The 15314-nt window shown below is 33.6% G+C and overlaps 1 protein-coding gene across 2 annotated transcripts in view; it reads right to left on the minus strand.

Moving 5' to 3' along the window:
• Window positions 1–737: 737 nt before the first annotated feature.
• LOC150107179 (uncharacterized) overlaps window positions 738–15314 on the minus strand; it is a 446221-nt gene continuing 431644 nt past the window's right edge. For both annotated transcript variants that reach the window (XM_090391714.1, XM_090391715.1), the window contains exon 12: window positions 738–4796. In XM_090391714.1, the coding sequence (XP_090247840.1) occupies window positions 1087–4796 (3710 nt within the window). In that variant the 3' untranslated portion in view covers window positions 738–1086. The remainder of the gene's footprint in view (window positions 4797–15314) is intronic.

The following is a 15314-nucleotide window of genomic DNA, read 5'->3' on the forward strand; positions in this document are numbered from 1 at the left end:
GCAACCTTTTCAAATTCTTTCTATATATAAAAATAATTATTTTTCTTGTATGAAATTTTCCTTTTACTCACTTACCTATAATCAAATCATGAGATGACTGGATACAAGAATGACCCTCCCCATTCAATACTTCTGTAGAAAACCTTTTAAATAGGGATCTAACTTTTAAACTTTTAACAGGGATTTGACTATGTGAACAGTGTTTTCTTTTCTTCTCCCCCATCCCACAGCTCACTAAATTTAGTGTATAGGAAGGTGGACCATTAAAATGTGTTAGGGAACCATTTAGGCTGGCTAAGCTATGAGATTCAAATGGAGATGTTGTCGAGTACAAAATCTAGCTATATCATTAATATTATTAATTTCTGCAAAGAACAGCAGAAGCATTTGTTCTTTGCAGAAATTAATAAAATCAGATCAATTTACAGTCAACTCTCACTACAGAAAATACTGCCACTGAAAAGTCTTGGTAAAATACTATGCTAAAAAGAGTTACTGAAGCCTAAGCTCAAGGCTCCAATCATTATACTCATTCATGTACTTTGTTTAATTGGGCACTTCATTTATTCTCATGTATTTCTTTTCTGTAGTGTTATATCCAACAAACCTAGTACAATCTTTACAAAATATATGGGCAAAAAATAATATTTTAGCATCTTCATGTAATAATTTTACATTTAAGTATGCTAATTAGAATGTGCAAATTAAAAACAACAAAAGAAAAAAAAAGTGTTTTATTTTACATTACATGGATAATGGTTTATGTAACTATAAAATACATAAATTCTACAACTTAAAAAAAAAAAAAAAAATATTAGAAGATTCCAAGACATGATGTACATATACTCTATATACCATTTAGCTCACTTTATACACCAGAAAATATTTACACCTCAGATAAGGTTGAAAGAGAAAAAGAGCACCACTTTATACAGCTTTAACACATATTAACATTGACAAAAATTAAATTCACATTTTCTTCATGTTTTCACATCCACACATACACTCAAATAAGTCAGTAAAGATGCTTGTTAGCACATTAATAAGATTATTACTGTGTATAACAGTAATGCTCTTGAAAGTTTGTTATGGATGTGTTATGGTTGACAGATCTTGATGGCTACATGCACCAATGTCTTTTAACTGAAGTTTGGGATCAAGATTAAACATGTCAAACAAATACACAACTGGCACTTTCCCTTCTCCGCTTTTTAGCATAATAGTCAATTTTGTGAGATCTATAGTTTCTTTCATTTTACCATAAAATGAGAAAGACTCTTCCGTTTTCATGTATATTTTTTTAGCAACAGGTTCACTTATGTCATCAGAACAGCTTAAAGTCCTTTTAGCACAATTTCGATCTGTGTTGGTTTCTTGCTCAATGCTTGAAAACACAATGGTATCTGGGCTATCTGCTCTAAATTCAGGAAAAACCTTTTGTTCTTTAGATAAGGTTGAATCACTGTTATCGTGATTAATGGTCGATTTTAAGAGAAAATCATCATCTCCATCTTTTTCAACCTCTTCTTTCAACTTCTGTTTGCTACTTTCTTTGTTTTTTTTATTTGGATCTTGGAATAACACAGGTAAGCTAGGGTGCTCCCACTGACTATGCACATTGATCAAGGGCACTGTGTGTACTTTCACTTTACAATGTTTACACTGAATTCCCTCCCGCATACCTTCCCATATAAGGATTCTCACCCTGAATTCCTTTTTACTGTGTACTGTTTCCCAGTGTATTTTTTGGTTTCCCAAAGTATCAGCACCCCTTTTACAATGACCACACAAATATAAGGTACCATCTTCAGTAAGGCCACAAGTTTCTGGATTAAAAACAAACTGACATACAAATTTATTTGGCTTATGTAACTTGTTCCAATGTGCTTTCATATCTGTAATATTACTGGTTCTTACTTTGCATGAATGACATTTATAAGCATTTCCTTTCTTTTCTTTATATGATTTTTTTTTAACTAGTTTTATATTTTGAGGAAGAATGTCACTTGGAATTGCAAATTTATTTTCATTCTTATCTAAAATATGGGCTTTAACAGGAACAGATAATTGTTCTTTTTCATTCAATGAGATTTCAACAGATTCCACTATTTCAGAATTAGTGCTGTGATACACATCTGGTTTATTTTTGGCATCTGTTTTTGAATTTATTTTCACTTCTTTTGGTTTAACAGAAAACTTAACCAAATCAACTGATTTGCTTTCCTTTGCAATACTGTAATCTGATGATTTCATTGCAGATTTATTTTCAAGTATATAAAACATTAAAGTTTCTTTAGGGTGTTGTAACTTAATGTGGTGCTTGCAGCGTTGACAACTACGTAAAAGTTTGCAACAATAATAACACTGATAAGCCATTTGACTCTGTCCAGGTATAATTTTATGTGAAAACGGTAATGCTCTCTTACTTGTGCTAGAATGGTGAGTTTCAGAATGTTGTTCAATATGAATTTTATCACTGCTGTACAAGGAGCAGTAATCACATTTAAATAATCTCGATAGCTCTCGAGATATTGTGAAGCATTCCTTTTGCTTGCGCAGAATATGCTCTACTCTGTCTTCAATTAGAGATATTCGAGTCTCAGAATAATTTAACGGTTTTCCTTTGTGCTCCCTTCTGATGTGCCTGGTGATTGGATCTAAGAAAAGTGAGCCCATTCCACAGTGTCTGCAGGTAAATGGCTTATAATGTAAATGACAAAATATGTGAAATTTTATAGAATTTAAATGTTTCAGTTGCTTATTACAAATTGTACATGAGTACAGAAATGAAGTTTTAGGTAACTTAGTAGAGACTGCATTTAGTTTCAATGACCCTGAAAATTTCAGTGGCTTTCCTCTGTCTTTCGTGTTCTGAATTAAGAGATATTTTGTGATCCATGGATGGATATCATCATCATCATCATAATAATCAAAAATACAATTCCACTTGGCATGAGCATGCTTATTTTCAAAATGTTTCAGCATTACTTTTTTGCCACCACTAACTTTACATAAACTGCACATAAAATATTTAGTTTTAAGTTCTGTATACAAATGGTTTTGAATAGAAGCATCATTATCGGTTTTATAATCACAGAATACACATACAAAGACTTTATTTTTCAGTTCTTTATTTTCTAAGATAACCAGTTCAAGCACTTTATTATGAAAAGGATCCTCAAAACTTTTAGAGCTACCCATTTCATTATTAATTTGATTTTTGTTTTGGACAGAAACAGTATTCTCATCATGTATAATATCAGGTTGATGGTCTAGCTCATCATTTCTTAGAAACAGCTGAGATTTGTTATTGGAATTATCAATATCAGTAATAATTCCTTGGCATTTCTGAGGCTTTCTAGTAACTTTAAGAGATTTATCTGCATGATGCATCATAAAATGATACGTAATTTGCAGTTTGGTGTCCGAATAATGCAAACAATATAAACACTGATAATTCAAAATTTCATGAGCAGACAAATGATTTATTAGACTTGCCACAGTTGAAAACTTTCCTTTGCAGTAATAACAGGTATGTACCAACATATCTTTGTGTAGTGTCAAAATATGTTCTTCAAAATCTCTAATATTTTGACTTTGGAATGGACAGTCATTTCCACACCGATAAAATAGTGTTGTTGTTGCCAAAACATTGTCATCTTCTGGAAGATTTTTATTTGTGAGAAGAGGATGGCATTTATAGGAAAGTTCAGGTTTATCTGAATGAGCAACTTTACAATGTGCCTCAACATAAGTTAAGCTACATGCTCGGTAAAAGCAATAACCACACTGATATATTCTAGTCCAGTGGTTATTTGCCATATGATCAGCAAGTCCACGACTAGTATTATATTCTAAATCACAGTATACACAGCTATTTGATGAAGATTTATGCTTACGCAAATGATATGTAAACAAAATAACACTGTTAGAAGAGTATGAACAATCCCAAGCCATACATTTAAAAAAATGCTTAAGTTTATTTGGCTTCAGCAATGCTTCTAGTGCATGTACAGATTTTAGTTCTTCTGGTTTCTTTAACACATGGTCCTTATTTCGAAAAAATTGTTTCTCTTGATTAGGAGAATGGCAAATTTTTGAACTTTCAAAACTCCATGAATAACCACCGCTCTCAGTACAGTTATCAAATTTGTTTGATATTATGGAATGCTGGTTCACGAGATAATTTTCAGAGGCTAGAACATTCATCTTTATTGAGATGCGAGACTCTTTTTCAGAATCTGAATGGGAAGTACTTTGCAATTTCCTAGTGTCTGTGGATACATCATTACTTTCTGCAGTAATACATTCAGGATTTTTTTCTTTTTTATGCATATATTCTTTTTCTCTAAAACCAACTGAAGTTTCTTTGGTTTCCATCAGAATTATATCTTTACTGTGTATCATCTGTCTCATAATTTGATCAGTTTTTTCATTAGATTTTATCTCTTTTATTGGTGCAATAATCCACTGACATTTTGAATCTTTATTATTCTGCTTGTTTTTTGAAAGAGTAAGTTTTAGCTTAGGTAATGTGGGAACAGAAACATGCATTTCTTGAACATTTGGATCTTTCTCTTTTGGATTTTGCATAGCAGATGTGCAGGACATGTGTTTTTCCTGCACAGAAACAGGTGTGGATAAAAAGTTGTTAATAATACCTTTATTATTCACAGTTATGCCTTGCTTTTCTGCACAACGTATTTCATAATTTTTGTTAACTAAACCTTCTTTTTTTATGCCCAAATTTTTATTTTTCTCTGGATCAATTTCAGATTCAACAGTACTTGGAATATCTGAAAATAAATAAATATTTTAATGAACAAGAAATATATATTAACTATTCTAAAAGCTAGTTGATAATAATAATAATAATAAAAACATAAACTAAATATATTTTATTTCCATTGTGAAATAAAAAAAATAAAAAATGCAATATGATGCAACAGTATTGTATCATATTGCAATACTGTTGCTGAATCCATTTTACATTCAGAGGAGTGTCCCATGACTTTTGGTGAGATAGTGTAAAGGAAGCCAGCAGCAGCAGAGCAGAAATTCAATTTCTTAGGAATGCTGACTAATGCTCATTAGAAGTAATGAATACTGAATGATATCAATATAATATTTAAGTTTTGTAGATGTGGAAAAGGCATAAGACAAGGTGCCAAGAAAAAAGCTATTCAAAATGCTGTGCCATTTATATTGTGTAAATGGGACATTATATTGAGCAATACATAGTCTCTATTTAAGTTGTAAGTCAGCAGTTAGAATTGAAGGAGGTATAGGGAGATGGCTTGATGTGATGTTAAATCAGGTGTGCAGCAAGGATGCACATTATTTCCGCTGTTATTCATTGCCTACTGTTGGATCACATTATGAAGGAAAGCGGTATTAAATCGGATATCAAAATTGGTGATGTTAATCTTAGTTCTTTACTTTATGCAGATGATGTTATACTTCTGAATAAATCTAGTACAAGTCTACAAGGTTCCTGGACTAAACTGAATAACTGTTGTAATAAATTTGGTATGAAAATCAGCAATAAAAAGACAAAGACAATGAAAATAGACAGAAACATTGAAAACATCAACTGTATAATGCATGGTGAAACTATAGAACAAGTAAAACATCTCAACTATTTATGCACAAATTTATGAAAATTGCAAATTAAAGATGGAAATAGACAAGAGAATTAGTAAAGCTGGTATGGTAGGAAGACAGCTGAATAAATTTTTATGGAATAAGAAATAAACGAGTCAAAACATTAAATTAGCTGTATACAAGACAGTGTTCAAACCAATTTTAACTTATGGATCTGAGAGCTGGGTTAGAAATAAAACTCTTGATCAAAGACTGGAGACCACATATATAAGAATTCTCAGAAAGATTAGGGGGATTGAACAAATGGCATCAGTGGCAGTATCATATTAAAAATGAGGAACTTGATATTATCAGGTAGTATGGTCACTTAAAAATGGCAGGGGAAAGCCAAGATGTAAGTGGATTGATTACAGTAAAATGTGCCTTAAAATCTGATAATGTTGGAGTAATAATGCTGGAGGTAACAGATTAATTTGGAGGAAAATTGTTGATCAGAAGTTAGCAACAGTGTAACTTTTTCATGTAGTATTATCATAATATCCTGTATACTCCTGAGAGTACATATCAGGAATATGATGATGATGAAGATTGAATAAAAATTTCCCTACTACTTCAGTGCTAAAAGCCATTTCTTGGTGTGATGATGAAAAAAAAAATGGCATGTCTAGTGACCAATGAGGTGGGGGAAAGGCCCAATAGTCTGAAGAGTATAGTCAAAATAGCCAATACTATTTGCAAAATAGTATCTTAAAATTTCACTGTAAATAAGCAAATCTGTGATTAGCAAGTTTTCATTGTACATACATTTTTAGTTATAGCTTCCTGATCACTACCACTCCTCGTTACATTTTATTTGCTCTAGTCTAGTTATTATAAGTAGTTTACTTAAAATGAATTATTTAAATTGAGTGTAGAGCTTTTTTTTTTTTTGGTATTAGCTGGCTATCCGGCTGTAACATGTTGTGTTACTGCAAGCTGCACTTTGATAAAAGTTTTTTTTTTTTTTTTTTTTTTAAAGTTTTTAAATAGCCTGACCTATAACACATAGTGTTATGTGAGTAAGAGGGTGAGAATTGAAGAATTTCTGGAACAGCTGAAGGTTGTAGTCTTGAAGAAGACAGTGATAGAGACTGTTCCAGAGATAGATTTCATTCCTCTTTCAGGAATGAAAGAGGAGGAAGAGAAGTGGATGGTAAATGGATATAGATCAGCAGATGCTCCTGTTATTATTATTTCGAAAGTAAAATGAAGAACAATGATAGCCACAACAGAACAACAAGCGAAACTGAAAGTCTAAAAGATTGGAGTGAATATGTGAGAAAGGAATCGTTAATTAATCATATTGCTTGATGTGTTCCATAGTTAAGTGGATTTGAGATTAATACTGTGTTAGAAGGTATGCTGGTGAGAAGTAATGTCTTGAGCAGAAAAGTGCACTTGGTTTTGTGAAGGCTGCAGAAACTATGGCTTAGATGTGTTTGTGTCAGGAATGGCTGGAGTCAAACCAAAAAGAGAAATCTGATCATGGGAGAACTAGGTATCAAAAAGAAGGAGGAATGTAATACAAGATCTTTCTTGAAAGAAATCAGACAGCATATTTTGGTAGCAATGAAGTTCATGAGTTATCTATCCTCACCCAAAGGAAGAACAGCAATAAGATTACAGTTTACAGCTAGTTTCAGAAAATCTTTAGGCTTCTAATGATTGAATGCTACAATGTTTGCAAATGAAGAAAAGGAACAGAGGGTACTGTTCTCAGCAAAACTGTGAAGACAGTGAGAGCAGGATATTTATGTATGGGAGGAAGAGTGAATGTGTGGGAATACACAGCCTGGGGGCACTCCTAGAAAATCTGAGTAGAGGACATCATCTACTATGACAAATGGTGAGTGACCAGAAGAAAGTGGTGACTCAATTGCAATTGCATTCTATGTTGTAATCAATACCATGAAAATAAATTAACATCACTTGCAATGGGTATAAGACAGGCAATAGGACTGTAGTTTGTAGAGCATGTTTCTGTGTCTGGACAATTCATTGTGTGGAATATTAATATCATGGGAAAATTCCTTGCGAGAAAATTGAAATATTATTTCATGTCATTCCCACATATGAAATAAAAATAAATAAATAAATAAATAAATAAATATATATATTATGTGTTATTTTCATTATATTTAGCTTTATGAAATTTTTTTATTCCATATAAAGTTATTAATATTCTTTTTACTTAGATACTACAGGCTCTGAAGATGGAAGATTAATTTTTACAAAATTGGGATAGGGTGGTTAAGTGAGAAGAGACATCATATTTAAAGTTAACTATTTACATATTCCTATTAATTATTCTACTAATAGTTATTAGGGAGAATAAAATATTTAAAAATATTTATTTTTCTAACCGTTCACTATTTTTCTGTTCTGTGCATTTAGACACCCATCCAGGTGTGATATATTTTTTATCTGAACAAATTCAGAAGGTGAGGTGTTTCAGTAATTGAATACATGTATATTTTGAAATTCATTGCACTTTTCCTGCATAGCAAAGACATCTTGTACACTGCTATTGTTTGCAGAGATAGTTAAGATCATAGGTACAGTTTTGAGTAATTATATTAAAGAAAATGATAATAAAATTACGTAAATGTTATAATGATGTAAATCAACATAAGCCATCTGCAACTTCAATACTAGTCTTTTATGAAGCTAAGAAATTTAAAATTTTATATTTAGTCTTCTTTACTGAAAACAATAAAAAAATAATTAAAAAAAATAATAATATATATACATAGATAGACGGATGCTCCCAAATTGAAATATGTAATTAATTACTTCTCTAGTGAACCGTTCCAAAATAAACTGTAATCAGAAATATTATATCTTTCTTTTAAGGTTACACAGTGATCAGCATTCGTATTTGTTAAATTAGGGACACAAAACGCACGTGTTGAAAAGATTATTTTACTGATTAATAATAAAATAATAACTTTACGTTTCGACCCCTGTATTGAGGTCATCTTCAGAAGGATACATTCAGAAGTATAAGAACAAGCTACATGCTGTTGCACTCTATACAAGTATATTACATCTATGTTGTTAACTAATCTTTTTTCTTAGTCTGCCCTCTAGTGGGAAAAAAAATAAAAATAAAAATAAATAAATTAAATAAAATAATAAAAAAATAAATAAATAAAATAAAATAAAATAAACAAAAATAAAATAAAAACTACAATAAACTCTACTAAAGTCCTCACGTACTAGGATTCTTCTGGAATTTTACAGTTATCTTCTGGATTTGTACAGTACAGGTTGCTATTGAATGTTCAAGAAAAGAAAAGAGAGAAAAAAAAACACTTCACTAGGTCTTGTATTGAGATTTTTCTTCGTGGTTGCTATGAAGGTTGTAGATGGGTCCTCCACATTCTTGGAATTGTTAGACCATCATTTTTATTCAGATTCGGATCATGTTTGAGCATTTCACATGCTTCCTTGAATTTCTGCTCGAACCAGGTTTTGGTGCAGTGTAGGGACTTGGTACCTTTCCAGTCAATTCTGTGGTATGTTTGGAGTGCGTGGTCAGAAAGGCCGGCTTTTCCAAAATGGAGGTATTTTATGTGACGTTTGTGTTCATCCTTTCTGATTGGGATGGTTCGCTCTGTTTCCCCTATGTATGGTATGTTACATGTGCAATCTATTTTGTAAACCCCTGGGTGGGCTAAGTGTGGCAGGGGATCCTTGGAAGAACTGAGTAGGTGTCTTAATTTTGTCGGGGGTTTAAAGGTGGTTTTGATGTTGTATTTGTGTAGTGTTCTGTCTATTTTTTTTGAAATGCCTCTAACATATGGTATAGCAATAGCATTCTTGAAATCTTTTTTGTTATTAGTGGTATCTTTGTGGAGGATCTTGTGAATGGTTTTTATACTGTATCCATTTTTTATAAAGGTATGTTTGATGGTCTCATATTCATGGTTAAGAGCTTGTTCATTTGAACAAATGGTTTGAGCTCTGTGTTTAAGAGTGCTTATGACTCCTAGTTTTTGTGTTGGGTGGTGATAAGAAGTTCTGTGTATGTACTGGCCTGTGTGTGTAGGTTTGCGGTAAACCGAGAAGGAGAGACAGCCTGAAGGAAGACGTGTGACAAGTGTGTCTAGGAACAGAAGAGAGTTGTTTTTTTCAATTTCAATGGTGAATTGGATGCATTTGTGTTGTTTGTTCAGGTGGCTAAGGAATGTATCAAGTGCTTGGCGGCCGTGGGGCCAAATGGCGAAAATATCGTCGAGGTATCTGAGCCAAATTTTGGGCTTTAGGCATGCCGATTCTAGAGCTCGTTGCTCAAAATCTTCCATGTAAAAGTTCGCTATTGGGGGGGAGAGTGGAGAGCCCATGCCTGTACCCTCTTTTTGAAGGTAAAAATTGTTTTGCCACACGAAGTATCCAGAGCGGAGTACGTGGGCAAAGAGGGATGTGGAAATATGTTCTGTAAGAGTAGGATGGTATCACTGATTGGGACATTTGTGAAAAGGGAAGTTATGTCAAAGCTGACTAATAGATCTTGGTCGTTGAGTGTAATATTTTTAATTTTGTTTATGAATTGTTGTGTATTTTTTATGTAGGAAGGGGAATGACCAACCAATTCCTTGAGTGTGGCCGCTAATTTTTTGGCTAAGTAGTAATTCGGACTGTCAATTCCTTCCACAATCGGAAGAATGGCGTGTCTGTTTTGTATACTTTTGGCAGGCCATAAATTCTGGGCGCACGGGCATACTGCAGTATTAATTTTTTGATTGTTTCTTCCGGCCACGTTTTAACTGATTTAAGTAGTTTAGTAGTTTTCTTTTTGTTACGTTGCATGGGGTTGTAATTTACCATTTGGTAGGTGTTGTGGTCCGATATCAAATGGTTCATTTTTTCAATGCAGGTTGTCCGATTTAAAACAATAGTGGTGTTCCCTTTATCAGCTTTAGTGATAATAATGTCACGGTTATTTTTTAGGGATTTGAGGGCCAGTTTATCCGCTTTGTTTAGGTTGCTGCGTAATTTTTTGGTTGAATTTAGTAAACAGGCAGTTTCCATCCGTATTTTGTCAGCTACATTGGCAGGGAGGGATCAAATTCACGAGACACAAAAGAACTTAGCATCGACCCAGGCCAAAGTGTTACAACTGAAATTTGAGCTCTCCAGTTACGTTAATCAGGAAATTTGGAATATTCTAGACAGGATCACAGATGACTCGGCCAAGCACCTACTACTCAAAAACAAAGAACAATTAATAACAAAGTTTCAAGCATTAAAACTACAGGAAAGCACAAGACAATTCCGACGCCATAATGGAAGGAGCAGCCAATCACCCAACAACACAGTTAGGAGCAACCAACCACCACTGGACCGCTGTCTGGTTATCAACCAATCGGATTACAACCTCACACAAGGTGAACTCTCGGCTACTGTAGAAAGGTTTAAATTACGCCATTGCTCCGAGATCAGTAAATAAACTAGATATAATATATCATATCAAGAGAGGTTAAAGATCCCTCCCTGCCAATGTAGCTGACAAAATACAGATGGAAACTGCCTGTTTACTAAATTCAACCAAAAAATTACGCAGCAACCTAAACAAAGCGGATAAACTGGCCCTCAAATCCCTAAAAAATAACCGTGACATTATCATCACTAAAGCCGATAAAGGGAACGCCACTGTTGTTTTAAATCGGACAACCTACATTGAAAAAATGAACCATTTGGTATCGGACCACAACACCTACCAAAAGGTAAATTACAACCCCACGCAACGTAACAAAAAGAAAACTACTGAACTACTTAAATCAGTTAAAACGTGGCCGGAAGAAACAATCAAAAAATTAATACCGCAGTATGCCCGCGCGCCCAGAATTTATGGCCTGCCAAAAGTACACAAAACAGACATCCATTACGTCCAAATGTGGAAGGAATTGACAGTCCGAATTACTACTTAGCCAAAAAATTAGCGGCCACACTCAAGGAATTGGTTGGTCATTCCCCTTCCTACATAAAAAATACACAACAATTCATAAACAAAATTAAAAATATTACACTCAACGACCAAGATCTATTAGTCAGCTTTGACATAACTTCCCTTTTCACAAATGTCCCAATCAATGATACTATCCTACTCTTACAGAACATATTTCCACACGACATCACAGCCCTCTTTGCCCACATACTCCGCTCCGGATACTTCGTGTGGCAAAACAATTTTTACCTTCAAAAAGAGGGTACCGCCATGGGCTCTCCACTCTCCCCCCCCCCCAATAGCGAACTTTTACATGGAGGATTTTGAGCAACGAGCTCTAGAATCGACATGCCTAAAGCCCAAATCGGCCGCCAAGCACTTGATACATTCCTTAGCCACCTGAACAAACAACACAAATGCATCCAATTCACCATTGAAATTGAAAAAAACAACTCTCTTCCGTTCCTAGACACACTTGTCACACGTCTTCCTTCAGGCTGTCTCTCCTTCTCGGTTTACCGCAAACCTACACACACAGGCCAGTACATACTCAAAACTTCTTATCACCACCCAACACAAAAACTAGTAGTCATAAGCACCCTTAAACACAGAGCTCAAACCATTTGTTCAAATGAACAAGCTCTTAACCATGAATATGAGACCATCAAACATACCTTTATAAAAAATGGATACAGTATAAAAACCATTCACAAGATCCTCCACAAAGATACCACTAATAACAAAAAAGATTTCAAGAATGCTATTGCTATACCATATGTTAGAGGCATTTCAAAAAAAATAGACAGAACACTACACAAATACAACATCAAAACCACCTTTAAACCCCCGACAAAATTAAGACACCTACTCAGTTCTTCCAAGGATCCCCTGCCACACTTAGCCCACCCAGGGGTTTACAAAATAGATTGCACATGTAACATACCATACATAGGGGAAACAGGCGAACCATCCCAATCAGAAAGGATGAACACAAACGTCACATAAAATACCTCCATTTTGGAAAAGCCGGCCTTTCTGACCACGCACTCCAAACATACCACAGAATTGACTGGAAAGGTACCAAGTCCCTACACTGCACCAAAACCTGGTTCGAGCAGAAATTCAAGGAAGCATGTGAAATGCTCAAACATGATCCGAATCTGAATAAAAATGATGGTCTAAAAATTCCAAGAATGTGGAGGACCCATCTACAACCTTCATAGCAACCACGAAGAAAAATCTCAATACAAGACCTAGTGAAGTGTTTTTTTTTCTTTCTCTTTTCTTTTCTTGAACATTCAATAGCAACCTGTACTGTACAAATTCAGAAGATAACTGTATAATTCCAGAAGAATCCTAGTATGTGAGGACTTTAGCAGAGTTTATTGTAGTTTTTATTTTATTTATTTATTTTTTTATTATTTTATTTAATTTTTTTTATTTATTTTTTATTTTATTTTTCCCACTAGAGGGCAGGCTAAGAAAAAAGATTAGTTAACAACGTAGATGTAATTTACTTGTATAGAGTGCAACAGCATTTAGCTTGTTCTTATACTTCTGAATGTATCCTTCTGAAGATGACCTCAATACAGTGGTCGAAACGTAAAGTTATTATTTTATTATTAATCAGTAAAATAATCTTTTCAACACGTGTGTTTTGTGTCCCTAATTTAACAAATATGAATGGATAGAAATATTTTATGAATATTCTTAAATATGGTACCCTTTCTTCCTAAACTAATAGATTAGTTTAGGAAGAAAGGGTACCATATTATTCCATCAGCAGAACCTGTAGTATCTGAGTAAGAAAGAATGTTTATAACTTTTTAAGATGAAAGAGATATTGAAAAACTCACCAATCAATAAAATATTACTTTCACTGTATAAGAATAAAAATATTATGAAAATCTAATTAAAATCTAAATAAATAATGATAAATAAATTTATCATCTTGCACTGCATTTACATTTCATATATCAGTATCAAGGCAATATCGTTTCAAATTTCTAGGGAATAACATTTTCAGCAATTTTTTTCATGATGAATTTTCCACGAACACTCTGTGTCTGACCTAATGAAATGCCTCAAAAATGTTGAGAGCAATTATGCGACTCTCCAAACCTTTCCATGGCTTATATCCAAAGGCAGGTGGCAACTGTAGTCACAGAGAGTTAGACTCAGTTTACTATAGCATTCTGAACATGTTAATTTTTCAGTTTTTAAACAAAGTGAAGTGACTGTTCTGAGGAGATCTCTATTCCCATATAAATGTTTTAAAGAAATGTTCAAACAATTGGGCTGTGATGTAAAATATATAGCCTCTTCTGGCAAATGATTCCTTTATGCAGTTATATGTCATCACAGTTATCAGAGCCCCTGTTATGACCACTGCCCCTGTTAATTGAATAAACCATGCAGTGTACAATTCCTTCTTCCATAAAAGAATTTTCTTTTATGGAAGAAGGAATTTCTTCTTCCATAGAATATTCATATAGTCTATACCAGATGTATGTATAATAAAGAATCCACCACATTCTGGTTTAAAATTTCCTTGCAATATTCAATTACATTTATATGTTTACTTTCTGGATGGGAAAAAATACCAGCTAGACTTATCACTAGGTAGATGATATTCACGACCACTCTGATTACTAGAAAAAGGTTTTCTAACATTCATTCATTCTTTCCTCCCTCTTATATGTAGTATACAGGATACCCTTCCAGAGCATACCAAATATAATGGTAAGACCTAAGATGCAGCAGTAACAAATACAGGTATAACAAACTCCTGAAAAGTACTGACTAAAGACTCCATAGGCACAATGCTATGCTAAAGAAAATCCACTATAGCAATTTATTCACCATAACAAACCATCCCTGAGATCCCTACAGTGGGAGTTGATTGTATTGTTCCCTATACCAACCACTAGATAAGTGTTAAGGCTTCAAATGTGACTGTAATGCAGCAGGAAGCTTCATGGCCTACTGCATTATAATCTTTAATCTTGCTAAATCTTGATAAATTTGGAATTGACACAAGAAATGAGAGAGGAGAGTAACTGCTTGATTTTTGTAGAGAAAGTAATCTTATAGTTGCAAACACCATGTTTTACCACAGACCTGCCCAAAATTACACCTGGACTTCAGACTCAAATACTAAAAACTGTAGAGATTATTTCCTAATTCACAAAAATCATCTGTTTTGAATGTCAAAACTCCTCACAGTGCTGAACTGGATACAGATCATGAACTTTTATCTGCCAAGATTCAATTAAAATTTAACAAAAAAAAGAAACAAAGTAAAGTACTTCAAACCAAATCTGGACAAATTCCACTTGGATACAGTTAAAATAGCACATCAAAATGTGATCAATCAATGTATAAAGGAAAGACAAAACAAGGAAGACATTAATGTTGAAAATGAATGGAACTTTCTGAAAAATATTATAAAGTTCCATTCATTTTCAACATTAACAAACTCAGCTGACAGATTTTTAGAAAAAAACTAAGGCTAAAGAACATGTGAATGAACTATATAATGGACCAAAATAGAATCTATTACAGAAGCCTACAAAAACCAGCTAGACAGGATGTGCCAAAATGCAAAAATAGATCAGCTGAAAGATAAAGCAGACAAATGTACAAAAGCCTATTTACCTGATGACTCCAAATTTCTCTACTCTGCAGTTAAAGAGATTACCAAAGACTACATTACTTCACC

This window comes from Typopeltis vanoorti, chromosome 4 (genome assembly GCF_054136105.1).
Source record: "Typopeltis vanoorti isolate ZY-2024b chromosome 4, IOZ_Tvanoo_1.0, whole genome shotgun sequence".
In the NCBI taxonomy this organism is placed as follows: Eukaryota; Metazoa; Arthropoda; class Arachnida; order Uropygi; family Thelyphonidae; genus Typopeltis; species Typopeltis vanoorti.